Source organism: Macaca thibetana, chromosome 5 (assembly GCF_024542745.1).
Source record: "Macaca thibetana thibetana isolate TM-01 chromosome 5, ASM2454274v1, whole genome shotgun sequence".
Lineage (NCBI taxonomy): Eukaryota > Metazoa > Chordata > Mammalia > Primates > Cercopithecidae > Macaca > Macaca thibetana.
The window spans coordinates 5,608,257-5,622,448 of record NC_065582.1 but is presented as its reverse complement, the minus strand read 5'-3'; the positions used below and the strand labels follow the sequence as shown (position 1 = coordinate 5,622,448).

Genomic DNA, 14,192 nt, shown 5'->3' with positions numbered 1-14,192 from the left:
TAGGCGTCCTGAGACTAGCTTGTTTTCCTACGTTGCTCACAAGGATCACTTAGAAACAATATAGGCTTTCTCAGAAGTATTTTAAACATGATTCTGTTTTTCATGGCCTTATTGGCAATGGAGTATCATCTCTGGAGCTTAAATGATGCATTTTCAAGTCCTGAATTTTATTCCACTTGATGGGGTTTGAGAAGTCTGGTTACACTACAGAAGCAGGGGGAGGGCAGCAGGAATGGCATTTGGGACCTGAGATGCAGGAAGAAGCCCTGAGCCTGTGTTGGGAAGAAGGAAGGGGGAGGTGGGGGAGAAGACCTGAGCCACCTTAAACCCTTTGATAACCAGGTCATGTGACTCAGGGCAACCTTCCATTACTGTTTTGTTAATTTATTTAAGAACAGGATGACTCAGTAAAAGGTTTTAGATGTAAGTCTCAAAGTGAACTCCTCCATTTAGGACCTGGGGGAAGAGCAGGTCTTCACTGAAAAGCAGGGTGCCAAGGAGCCAGGCAGCATCCCTTTCCTCCTGGTAACTCCCCTTTCACTAAGAAACTGAGACAGTCAACGAAGGTGCTCTTTCCCGAAGCAGCCCTGCCTCTGTGTGTGGCATTTCCACTACAACGCATCCGCCAGGAAAATGCTCCAGTCGATTTCCATTCAGGGCTGGATAACTTTATGGCCGCTAATTATATCTGCTGCCACACATGGAGAGAGGCACAGAAATAGCCTTTTGTCCTTTCATTAAAGGAACCTCTTCAAATATTAACTTAGCAATCTCCTCCACAACCCCCCAGAGGTAGTAGGCAGGTAGCGAAGGTTTCATATTCTGATTTTACAGAATAAGATACTGGGGATGCAGGGGAGGCTGCTGCTGTGGCTTTCTCCAGGCCAAGACTATACCTTCAAACACCAAGTGGATGATAAAGACTGGTGTTCTTGAAGTCACCCCTTTTATTCCACAAGACAGACCCCCAAGTTTTGAGGGCAGGGTCTATGTGCAAGGCCTTGGGTCCTAGGAAGAATAGCGACGGACATGGTGTTGGAGCCCAACACATAATTCCTGTTGTGGAAAATGTCTTATCCATGCACCCCTCTAAGTGACATAAACACAAAACGTCCGTCGTACGTGTAAGCCTAAGGATGAAAACAGGAAGGACACAGAGGTGGCTGAACCTCGCTCATAGCAGAGAAGGTAACCAGTGGAGTAGCTAAAATACTCCCCTCCCTAGGGAACGCTCCCAACACAAAGGAAGACAGACATTTGAGATAACAGATATGCTTACAAGAAAAAAGACCCCCTTCAGAGCACAGGGAATTGGGCTCAACTTGTGCCCAACTTGTGCCTTTGCCTCTTAGTGCCACTGTGAGCCGAGTAAAGGCATCTTCACGTTGTCTTCATTTCCTCCACGTGAAACGGAGATGAATGCCTATTCTACAGCACGAGTGTGATGAATGAAGACGGGAACTCATGGAAAACGCTCAGCACAGGCCCCTGCTCAGGCGAGCACTCAAGAGAAGTCATCTGCGGCCTCACAGTAGGAACCTCCAGGGTTTCTTGTGGTCAACAAGGGAAAACATTTTGGTCCCCAAAAAGAAACAATACTTTGTCAGTCCTATTCCGTGATTGTGCTCTTTTAAAGCAGACACAGACAAAGCCAGGAGTGATGCCCCTTAAAAATTTAACTATATATCATATTCATTTATTATCAATCCACAGGATAATCTGATTGCTACATGAGCTCATAAAAGCTTTTCTCACCTTTACAAAATTAAAAAAAAAAAAAATGTGCCACAAGGATGTAATAACAACTGCTGATAAACAAGAAAAGGAATCTTAAAATTATAAATTTGCTGTAGAAAAGATAAAAAACAATTATATTTTATTTAGAATTTTACCTTGAATAAAATATTCCCCTGTATAAAAAATAAAAAAGCTTGCTCTGGTTAGAATTAGAGTATTTTTGTCTTCAAATCTGGGAATTTGCATAATATTTCCATGATAGTTTTTCCTTTGTACCGCGTGGCATTCAAGCATAGCAGATTAGAAGGATTTTTTTTAAAGCAGTCTTAAAATGGGACATCTGTAGAGAAATTCATTTCCTTCTTCTCCTCCGGATGTGGAATGGAAGCTTTGAGGGAAGGAAAAGTAGGAAAAGAGTGGGATGGGATGGGTTGGGATGGGATAGGAAGAGAGGCTGGGGAATGGGCAGAGAAGGGGGTGCTGAGTGTGCTGTGAAATAGAGCAAGATCACAAGAAGGCCTATCTGTAAGTGCTTTAAGATAAGGTGCAGAAGCAGACTGCAATGTCGCTAGTGCTGCCTATGTACATATTCACAAGAATAAAAAATTCCAGCTAGTTCACATTATCTCGTCCATTCTGAGGCATCCACTCCACCTTGCTGGCCGTGACCGCAGGCAATGCAGCACCTCCACTGCCCTTGTTGGTCCTTGAACTTGAGCGAGTAGCCCTGGGAGAGCCAGCAGGCTCTAGAAACACACGTCTACCAATGGGCTGGAGTCCTGAGTTAAAGAGAAGCTCCAGTACTGGAGTTGGACACAGCAATCAATGTTCTATTGTCAAGGCTTTTTCCCTTAGATTTGTCTAAAATAGGTGTCAGAGAGAAAAAAATAAAATACAAACAAACAACAAAACAAAGCCAAGAAGCCCCAATAACCACCGGGGAGAGTCAGAGGCTTAACAGCTCTTGACGCGGGCCTGGGTGATATCCGATGTTTTCTTGATGACACTGGCCCGGGTCTCCCGGTCTGGCCGACTGCTGCTGGATGCTGGGGTCATGGAGGAAGAAAGGGGGAGGTCTTGAAAAGGGGGCCAGGAGCTGTTGTAAGGCACCGGATTGCTCTCCTCTTTGATGGTGACCTGGAGGTCCGGTTTGTTGGAAGTGACGAAGGACGCCATGCCGGGCAGCAGGTAGGAGCCTCGAGTCCCCATGTTGCTGAGGTACTGTTTGCCTTCAATATTCCTCTTCCGCCAGTGTGGCCGCCCCTTTAAAGAAAGTAATTAAGATATGTATTTCCTTCTCCTTCTATTGGATGGCTTTTTAAAAAATGCATCACTGGCCAGGTGTGGTAGCTCATCCCTGTAATCCCAGCACTTTGGGAGGCTGAGGCTGGAGGATCACTTAAGCTCCGGAGTTTGAAACCAGCCTGGGCAATGTAGTGAGTCCTCATCTCTACAAAACATATTAGTTAGGCATGGTGGTGCACACCTTTAGCCCCAGCTACTCGGGAGGCTAAGGTGGGAGGATCACTGGAGCCCAGGAAGTCAAGGCTTCAGTGAGTTATGATTACGCCACTGCACTCCAGCCTGGGCAACAGAATGAGACCTTGTCTCAAAACAGCAACCCACAAATAAAATTTAAAAATGAAAAATGTGTCACTGTTTCCATGTGTTGGTGCTTTAGCTGAATTTTTTAAGAACTGCAGAATGAACAAAGGCTTAGCACTTCTATATCCTTCAAGTGAAATCTATTGCACCCAGCTATTCACATGCCAAGTAATGGTTTTTCTTCCCTTTTCTTTTTTTTTTTTTAAATCAATTCCCATTTGCTACCTCCCAGAAATACTTTCCAGACTACTCTTGAAGGCAAGAAAAGAAGGCAGCAGCTTGGTTTCTGGTTCCCGTATGCTCTGCCGCTCGGCCCGATTACTCGATAGGTTTCAGGTCACCACAGCCAGTGTGGCACAGTGACTCAGTCCCTCAGAGCTGGCCCAGTCAACCTGAGCCAACCTGCATTTGCAGAGAAAAGGTAGTGAGGAACTTAGTGATTTGCAATGTATGCCCCTTGATTGCTTTCAAATGGGGGTGGTTTAGAGCTCCACAGTGTGGAGCTCTGAATGAAGGGCTGGTTTCATTCAGAGAAGGGACTAGACCTGCAACCTTGAAGAAATCAGGCCAGGGTGTATGTCAGTGTGTACATCTGTCTTTTCAGAATGCCTGCACTTTTTCTGAAAGTGTTTAGTACATGGGAAACCACTAATTCAAACAACCATGAGCTTCCCTCTCTCTTTCTCCTTCCCTCTTGCTCTCTCTCATTCACTCAAGCACAGACCCCCAGCAGGTGGCCAGCAGGAATGCTTTCCATCTCCATTCCAGCCACTCTCTGCCATTGTGCATGCCCCATCTACCGGAGGGAGAGGGGATGGGACCCACTCGGAATCAAGATGGGGCACACAACCAGCTCTGGGCATGGGTCACAGAGGGAGGGAACCCACGCACACGTGGAAGAGGCTTTTGCTTAGCATTTTCTGACGTGTACTGGTCACTGCTTTTGGCTGGGAAAGCTGTTCTATTTTTGCCAGTGAAGTAGGATGTTTAAGTGGTAAGAGCATCAGCATTTCCTGGCCTCCACTTCATTCCCTTTTCCTGCCATCACAGCTTCTCTACCTGATGGTAACATTTAACTCCCTTTCCTCCCATTCAGTTCCAACATCGAATTTTATAACCCCAAACCCAAAAGTATGGTAAATTTTAGGTGATGCATATTTCACCACACAAGAAAATCCCAAAGTGAAGCTTGTGATCTAAAGGAAAGGTGTGTAACCAGCAGCAAGGAAAGCCCGGAGCTGGTGGGGAGGCTTTTCCTCGGCAGAATCGTAGGCGGTCAGGGCAGCGGCTTACCTCAGCGCTCTCTTCATCGCTGGGCACACTATCAGTCGTTTCGCTTTCTGTTCACAGAGAGAAAAACACAGGGCCATCATTCCTGTCCCTCAAGCCATGCCCAGGCTCGGGCAGTGTTTATAAAAAGGAGACTGAGTAACTAAACTCATCACCTCCTCCCTTTGTAAAGTCAAACATTCTACATGGAAGAAGCTACAGTGAATTTCCACTCTGTAATCTTCAGAGAACCAGGCTTGAGAGCTGCGAGGAGGCTCCCTTGGCCAGGGCCGGGCTGTGTCTACACTGGGCACTACCTCCCAGGAAGGGGCACTGGTCCCTGGGGCCCTCCTCACTGCAGCTCTGTCCACAATGCCCACACGGGTCCTGTCTTCCAATCCATGCCAACCAATTCATTTAAGTTCCAATGCAGAGTTGACCATTTTGAAAAGGTTGTCCTACATTATCCCCATCACACTCAGATCCTTCCTTTACCTCTCACCCCTTCAGGACTTAGATCCTGGATTTCTAGAGTTGCATCTGCCATGTGGGTTACCGTAGGTGGACAGACCTGGGGTGCTCCCCATGATCCTCACCTCCTCGGGTTCACTTTCTTTGGGATTGCCTCCCTTGAGTGTGGATGGAATGTGTGTCTGCTTCTAATAAATAAGATGCAGCAAAGGGGATGGAATGGATGTGATCCTGTGTCCATGATCATGTTACATAACACAGAAACCTGTTGGGAGAGGAAACACTCTGCCTTGCTGGCCTTGCTGAAGCAAGCAACCATGTTGGGAAGGCTCCCATGGCAAAGAAGTAAGGACTGCTTCCAGCCAACAGCCAGCAAGAGACTGAGGTCCTTGGTCCAACAACCTGCAAGAAACGAAATTTTGCCAAAACCACGTGAGCTTGGAAGTGGACCCTTCCCCAGTTGAGCCTCAGATGAGACAGCAGCCCTAGCCAACACCTCCATGGCAGGTTTGCAAGACTCTGCAGCAGAGGACACAGCTAAACTACGCCTGGATTCCTGACTCACAGAAACTGTAAGATCCAAATGTGTGTTGCTTCAAGCCACTAAGTTTGTGGTTTCATGGTTATGGCAGCCAATCAGTTACCATCCCCATTTGGCCTGCCAGCTGTGAGACACTGGGCAAGTTTCTCAACTTCACTGAGCTGCAGTTTTCTCCTCTGTAAAATGAGGGCACTGCCACCTGCTAAGAGGATTACATGGAGAGTGAGTGAGAGGGTACATGGAAAAGGCCTAGCAAGGGCCTGGCACACAGCACACACTCCGTACATCAGCACTGCTTAACCCTGGATTTGCACAACAGGCTGGATTAATGAAATTGAAGTCTAGTGATTATACACAACCTATGCTTATAAAAATATTTTTAAACATAAAAACATTTTGATTTTGTAAAATAAAATATCAATGGTGTGCTATTTTTCCAGTGTCCATAACCACTGAGAAATAAAATCACAGAGGGCAGAGCTTGTGCAATATTTAGGCATTTAGAGATCACTTAACCTGAGCCATTCACTGTACAGACAAGGCCTAAAGAGTAACTGCAATAGCTTCTCTTCCTGATGGTAACCTTTAACTGCCTTTCCTCCCATTTAGTTCCAACTCTGAATTTAATAACCCCATACCCAAAAGTATGGTAAATTTTAGGTGACGTATATTTCAAAACACGAGAAAATCCAAAAGTGAAGCTCATGTTCTAAAGGAAGCGAACATTCTAAAAGAGGGGAGCACTACGGGTCAATGCCATGCCACAGGCTTTGCATGCAGGTCTCACAGGGGTCCTACATCAGGAAGCAGCTGCTCTTATCCCCCGTTATGCAGAAGAGCTCTTATGCTCCAGTGCCTTCCAGCTTTCCACCCGGTCCCTGCTGAGGGGCTGGCTTCTGTCTCATATCTTCCTGGTGGCAGCGCTGGGATGAGATGGCTCCAGCCCAGATAGAGCCCTTTCTTCCACCGAGAGCATTAGCCCCAGACCAGGCTGTCTATCAATTAAAGGCAAAAGAACAAATGGACAAACTGTGCCACAGGTGCATTCCTTAAACGAGGAAAGTAAGAACGTGGACTCCACTGGTCCCAGCCTGGAGTCTCTGGGCCTGTTTGTCAGCCACTGTTCTCCAGTGACTTCACACAAGCCTGAGTGATCGCGGGGGGCTGGCCATGAGCATGCAGAAGGCAGATCTCTCCACTCCTCGGACTGGGCATGTTTCCCCAAAACATCCCATGCTGGGAGCCACAGAGGCCCAGAGAAGCCCTCAGCCTCAGCTGACGAAGATCCCAGCTATGAAGATGAGCTGACAGTGCTAAGCACAAGAACTGTTTCCACGCAGAAACACATGAAAAACAACAGAAAACAGAATTCCCCTCCTCACAGAACTCTCGTGTTGGCTCAGTATCCCGAGGAGGCAGGAATCGGAACAGCCACTCCCAAGAAGAAAAATGAGGAACAGAGATGTTGAGAAACTTGCCAGAGTTGCCAACTGAGACAGCACAGAGGAGAGAAAACAAAACCGGACTTCTGACTCCGGGGCCTGCACACTGCACACAGCAGCCCTGCTTCCCTGCTCTTCTGGCCTCTGACGAAATTTCAAGATCCGCTTTCCATTTTATGCTGAGCTTTCTTTGTGCTCCAAAGCCAAGGTTTCTCTTCCTTTCATATGGGTTCAGAGGCTCTTCACTCCTAATGACTTTCCATAAATATCACGGTCTTCTTTCCTTTCCCCTCCAAATACAAACAAAGAAACGCCACCAAGCATGCTTTGGGGGCTGGGATTCCAGCACAGCCCAAGTCGCAGGTGCAGGAAGGGCTGGAAGTCAGATCCTGGGGTAAGGCTCCTGGGCGAGACCTTGCACAGCCCATGAATGTGACTGGGATGCTAACTTCCTTTAAGTACCCAGTTTTCAGCTTCAGGGAAATAGCTGCAGATAAGAAAAGATACACACGCTCTGAACTTCTGTTTTCAGCTGACACAAATGCGAGTTAAAGAGTGTCATGTCTAGATTAAGGTCCACAGCATCTGAAGTCGTCAGGAAGATGCGCCATATTAGGACACCGACAGTTTTAAAAAGGGGCCTTGAGTACCTTAGGAGCAGAGAACCCTGAACCTCCCGCTGAGGGCAGCAGTTCTCTCTGCGACCCCAGAATCAGTGACTCAAAGTGCTTTGGTGGATGCACCGCGCCCCATGTCCTCTGTTTCCTTGGTTTGACTCCACCACTCCCACTTCCACGCTGACTTCTTACACAAGGCAGCTGACTGCAGCTGTGCCTCCAGATCAGTGCTACTATGGAACTATCAACATAAGTTGTTATTTCATTTTCCCTTTTGATTAGTTTGAATTTCCTTTTGCTTTTTGTTTATTACTTACTTCAAATATAATGGAATAAAGAAGTCTGGAGTTGTCTCTCTAGCAACTCCAAACAAGCTGAATAAGCTGAAGGTGTTTACACGGCACCAACAGGCACATGAGTAATTCACTTAACCTTTCTGGTCTCAGTTTTCCCGAAAGCATCTGGGCTGGGAGGGAAGGGGAGTATTTGGATTAGATGATCTCCAAAGCTCTTCCAGTTCTAGGGTGACGCTGGTTGTAGTTAACTCTCTATTCCAGACCAGTTTTTAATGCCTCCCTGAGAACACACATATTGTCTAACCATCTCAGGAATACTGCTGGAAGGGAGATGATACATTTTTACCTGAAAGCCTTTTTGCCCTCTGACATTCTGCTACACTTTCTGGAAGGCTCTTGTTCAACAAGTTTGATTTGAATGTCTTTCTATTGATCATATTCTCAATTACTTTTACCAGGAGTAAATTATTTTCAAATCGGAGTCCTCTTAATCTCAAAGCTATTGTGTCTTTGCTCCGCCCAACAAAATGCAAGCCTGGTGTTGTTTCCCGAAGGATTCAAAGCCTTTACTGATGGCTGCCAGTCAGTAGAAGATCTCCACTCTCTCATTATAGCCAGTGAGTCCTTCAGATGATGCTTTCTTCTCGAGTCTACTCTCCAGCCCCTCTTACCCATCCTCCCCCATTATTCTACTGTGGTTTTCTTTTATTAAACCATCAACCACCTAATACAATTCTGATGCCACAGATCAGGCAAGCGGTCCCTTTGTGATGGATCTTTAAACATGACATGTCTCTCCGCCGGAGCTTCCCAAAGTGGCACTTTGAAATGTCCCTCCCTAGTACGAAAGGTTTACGAATCACACTAGAAGTGTATGTTGTCTTAAAACATCCAATGCAAGTACTGTCTCTTCTCTTTCTCACCATAATATTTAGACCATAGAGGAGAAGACAGACTTGCAAAACTGAATGTGGTTTTCTACTATACTACTGGGATTATAGTTCAATGAATAGTAGAGGGGAAAACGAGCAAACAGCAGCCTCTAAATACCAGTTTCCCAAACAGATGAATAAAGATGGTCAGAGGAGGCTGACATGCAGATGAACAGCCCAAACAAAGGAACTCCATCATGAAAAACAGGCAAACGGCCGGCTCTACTGGAGAACACAAAGCAAGAAAGGTGAATACACGCAGAAAGCCGCCTTTCCTGGCAGCACGCTATGCAATTTCTGACGGAGGAACTAAAATTAACCACAGTCAGTAACGGGGAAATGTTTTATATCAGTGTGCGCTCTAGAAAAGCAGCAGCGACGGAACACTGTGGTCCCATCCAGTAAGCCTCCCTCCACAAGGTTCTGGAGAATCCAGACAATGAAAACAACGGAAAGAACCCAAGGCCAGGCTGAAAAGCCAGGCTCCAGCCAAACCTCCTGTTGACGGCCATCCTGGCACTGAAAGCCTTCCTTTCAAATCTATGCAAATGTCCTGAAGACAGTAACAAAATTTTCATTTCTCTGCATGGATCTGCTGTTCTCCGGATTCTTTTGCTTGAGCAAATGCCACTGCTGGCAGAACGGCAAGAAGAGGCCTTTCCAGAATCCCCAAGAAGACCTCAGAGAAGTCTTACTCAACAGATAAACATAGAAGTCTATTCTAAAGCTCCAACCCCCTAAAAAAAGAAGAGAAAAAGAAAACCACATGGAGCGTAATGATGCCTGCAGCGGCAGGATACAGAAGAAAGTCACGGGTTTTTAGCCATAACTATGTAAATATAAGTGAAGTGGCTGAGTGTTTCACGCTTCAGTTAGCTCTACTGTAAAATTAAGGCATAAACATTCGGCTTTGCCTCCTTCGGTGGGTCCTTGTGAAAATCAAATGAGATCACGGGATGTGGCTGTGTTCTGAATGGCAGAGCCCGTGCAGCTGTCCAGGGCAGCAACACAGGCTGGGGGGGTTAAGGACCAGCCTTTGGCATCAACGGCTCATGGGTTCTAGCTGTGCTCCCAATCGTTCCTCCCTCAGACACACAGCTTTACCTACGACAGCCGTAGATCCATATATATATATATGGTTTTTAAAGACAGAATCTCACTCTGTCTCCCAGGCTGGGGTGCAATGGTGCAATCAGGGCTCACTGAAGCCTTGAACTCCTGGGCTCAAGTGATGCTCCTGCCTCAGCCTCCCAAGTGGCTGGGACTACAGGCACATGCCACCACACCCAGCTAACTTTATTTTTTGTAGAAGTGGGGTCTCACTATGTTGCCCAGGCTGGTCTCTGATTTCTGGGCTCAAGTGATCCTCCCACTTCAGCCTTCCAGTGCGGGGATTACAGACGTGAGCCATGACACCCAGCCAGATTCATCACTTTTAAAAAGGGGATGATGATGATACCTGGCTGACAGGGTTACTCTAATTATAATTAAACAAGTCAACTGTATCATACCAGGCTTGGCAGCTCAGGCCTGTAATCCCAGAACTTTGGGAGGCTGAGGTGAGCGGATCACTTGAGCCCAGGAGTTCTAGACCAGCCTGGGCAACATGGCAGAACCCTATTTCTATTAACAACAACAATAACAACAACAAATAGTCCCCTGTACCGAAGCACTGAGCATGGTTCCCAGGGCACGATAAACTTGCAACAAACGGTGGTTCTTGTGACTGAATACTGGCAAGGACCAAATAGGGACTGGCACGTATAAGAGTTCAAAATGCATTTGCTGAATAAATCACTGATGACAAGCTTATCCTGTTTGACAGATTATAGTCTTCTTGTAGCCAAGGTTTATTCTCACATCCCACTTACGTTCATTCCTAGCATAAATGTACACTAGAACCTATGCTAAGTGAAGTAAGCCAGTCACCAAACAATAAACACCATCATTCCGCTCATATGAGGTACACAGAATGGCCAAATTCATTGAGATAGAAAATAGGTAGGAGGTTGCCAGGGGCTAGGGTGGAGGAGGGAAAAGAGGACTTAGTGTTTAATGCGGACAGAGTTTCAGTTTTGCAAGATGAGAAACGTTCTGGTGGTGGCTGCCGGTGACAGCTGCACAACATTAATGCACTTAACGCTACTAAACTTTGCACTTAAAAATGGCTAAAATGGAAATTTTATGTTAATGTATTTTACCACAATTTTTAAAAGTGAAAAAAAAAGAAAAAACAAGAAAGTTGGCATTCAGGGAAAATGAGATTAGATTTAGTGGCTGATAATTCACAAACAACGGTCCTTAATTCCAGCGCGGGTCTGAGCCACTGTTGGGGGTGGCACCTACTGGAGGACACCCCATTTGGCAGCGTGTAAAGAGCACAGGGAAGAATCCCTGAACAATTTCCTAGAACTGAACTGCAGTTTCCTAGGATGGGGCCTCTGCTTTTTATTTTTAATATCTGCAAGCAGTAACACTGACTCAGGATTTATATTTCCTAATTACGGTTGATTTCCACAAAGTTAAACGGAGATCATCAGGAAGAGAGGAGAAGATGAAGTCATGCCGGTGAACAAGAGGAGCCGTCCTTTTACTCTGTAAGAATCAAGAACCAACTGGATCTGTTCCTTCTCCTGTGACTCTGCCCGGGCCAACTCCTGTCATTATGTCGCCAGTTCCCTGGGGAATTGGCAATGGGCTCAGTCATCTGGCCTAATTAGAACCTGTACTAGATATAAAAAGAAAGAGAAAATATGTGGAAAGGACAAGTACGCTTGCTGGAATGGAATGGATCTAGCAATGAGCTTGGGGTCTGAAGGTTGAGGTCAAGTCCTGGCCCAGACACGTGCTGACTGTAGGACCCCGAGTAAGTCCCTTCCCTTTCAGAAATGAAGGAACAGGAAGAGATCACCTCTAAGGTCCTATCCAGTCTGCTCAAACTGAGAATCCATTAAAGCACTGCCAAATTTCTAGTAACTTGGACTAACAAATTAGACTCTGATGAACCACTGCCCTAAAGAAATCTTATCTGTTAACCATACATGAAAATGTTATGGGAGGCCAGGCACGGTGGCTCAAGCCTGTAATCCCAGCACTCTGGGAGGCCGAGGCGGGCAGATCACCTAAGGTCAGGAGCTCGAGACCAGCCTGGCCAACATGGTGAAACCCCAACTCTACTAAAAATACAAAACTTAGCTGGAGTGGTGGTGTGTGCCTGTAATCCCAGCTACTCAGGAGGCTGAGGCAAGAGAATCGCTTGAACCTGGGAGGCAGAGGTTACAGTGAGCCGAGATCATCCCACTGCACTCCAGCCTAGGCGACATAGCGAGACTCCGTCTCAAAAAGAAAAAAAAAAAATGTTATGGCCAACGGAGTAAAGAAATGTTGTGATCCTGTCCTCTACCTGAGAACAAAAGTGTCCAAGAAGATGCTGATCAAGATAATTAAAGTATGAAAAACTCCAGGAAGAATAACTCCTAGGACAGAGGAGAGATGCTCCGTGGGGTGGTGAGATGGGTGACCCTAGACCAAAGCACTGCGCAGCCAGTTTCCAGGCCTCCCAGAGCCTCCCGCTGTTGCTCACCTGCATAGGAAGACACGGGGGAGATCTGCAGAGGGTAGAGCTCGCTCATGCTGACCGGCTGCTCATCGCTCTCCGTGGTCACCTCTACGACTTGGCAAATGTCCGGCGGATTGGTGACAATCTCCTGATCCTCAATGTTGCTGTCCAGATGGGACTGTCCTACAACTTCAAAGAAAAGACAGCCATCATGCAAAGTCTCCTGACCTCACAATTCTAGCACACTTTCTCAAGAAAGAAAGTCTTCCCCAAAAGAGCCAGGTTGCCAGGCTCCCATCACTATCTGTCCCCCGCCATGGGGCTGAAGAACAAGCCTGAGCTCTGTAGCTCTGAGGTGATGTCTCCCAGGGAGCAGCCGGCCAGCACTTGGCTCCCCAGGTCTGTCTCCAGCATGCCTGCCAATGGCATGCACCGTAGCCATGTCCTATCCAGCTCAGCAGAATTCCACACTCAACCCCGTCACAGCCAAGGCCACAGGACCAGAGGGAGCATCCAGCCCCAGCCCCAGGGCCAGACATGACAGTATTTTGAACCTGACCGATTTCTGCCCCCTGCACTTGCTCCAAAAGAAGGCGCTGTGCTGATTTTCTGGATTCTATGATCCAGGGAGACATTATCAAACCTTACCAAAGAGGAAGGACCATGAAAATCACCCAATTGTGTCACATCTAGCTGTGGGGTGCTCTGCTTACGCTCCCAGCTCCCTTCCTGCTCTGCAGGCAACATGTCCAACTGGCTGAAATATCAGCACAGTGGAATAGAGTCAGATTTCCAATTCTGGCAAACATTAGCAGCATCAGCTCCCCGGAACACTGGTAAGACGGAATCTGACAACCCTAGCTCTGAAATCTGCCTCAATTTTTAAAATTATATTGTTTATTTCGAGATCATTGTAAACTCACATACAGTTGTAAGAAATAATACAGAGAGATCCTGTGTGCCTGTTACTCATTTTCTTCCAATGGTTATATCCTGCAAAGCTAGAATACAATATCGCAACCAGAGTATTGACATTAATAACAATCCACCCATCTTGTTCTGATTTCCTCAGTTTTACTTGCACTCTTTTGTGTGAGTGTGTACCTGCGCCAGGACTAAGTGGTTTTATCACACATGAAGTTTCATGTACCTACCACCACTGTCAAAACACCAAACAGTTCCATCACCACCAGTCTCTCTCATGTGACTCTTTGTAACCATAGCCACCTTCCTTCAGTACCTCCCCATCCATCTCTTTGTCCGGGACCCCTGGGCAACTATTAATCTGTTCCCCGTTTCATTAATTTGTTCATTTCAAGGATGTTATATTAATGGACTCATATAGTAACATTTTGGGGCTGGCTTTTACTCAGCAGAATTCACTGCAGAGTCACCCAAGTTGTGCGTGTCAGTCATTGGTTCCTTTTCTATTGCCGAGTAGTATTCCACGGTATAGACGTACCAGTGTGTTTATTCTCCCCCGAAGGATGACTGAGTTGATACAAGCCTTTGACTATTACAAATAAAGCTGCTATGAATGTTTGTGTTCAGGTTTTGTATGAACATCAAGTTTCCACTTCTCTGGGATAAATGCCCAAGAATGCAATTGCTGAGTCATATGGTAATTTCATGTTTAATTTTACAAGAAATTGCCAAACTGCTTCCCGGAGTGACCGTGCCATTTTACATTCCCACCAGCAACGTCTGAGTGATGAGATTTCTC

General features: G+C 46.4%; 1 protein-coding gene across 3 annotated transcripts in view; it reads right to left on the bottom strand.

Annotated features, from left to right (window-relative positions):
* Positions 1-1,667: 1,667 nt before the first annotated feature.
* IRF2 (interferon regulatory factor 2) overlaps positions 1,668-14,192 on the bottom strand; it is an 86,267-nt gene continuing 73,742 nt past the window's right edge. For 2 of the 3 annotated variants that reach the window (XM_050792358.1, XM_050792357.1), the window contains 3 exons: positions 12,494-12,658; positions 4,636-4,682; positions 1,668-3,000 (listed from right to left, as the gene is read on the bottom strand). In XM_050792358.1, coding sequence (XP_050648315.1) covers positions 2,692-3,000; positions 4,636-4,682; positions 12,494-12,658 — 521 coding nt within the window. In that variant the 3' untranslated portion in view covers positions 1,668-2,691. The remainder of the gene's footprint in view (positions 3,001-4,635; positions 4,683-12,493; positions 12,659-14,192) is intronic. The other variant, XM_050792356.1, reaches the window with a different exon arrangement.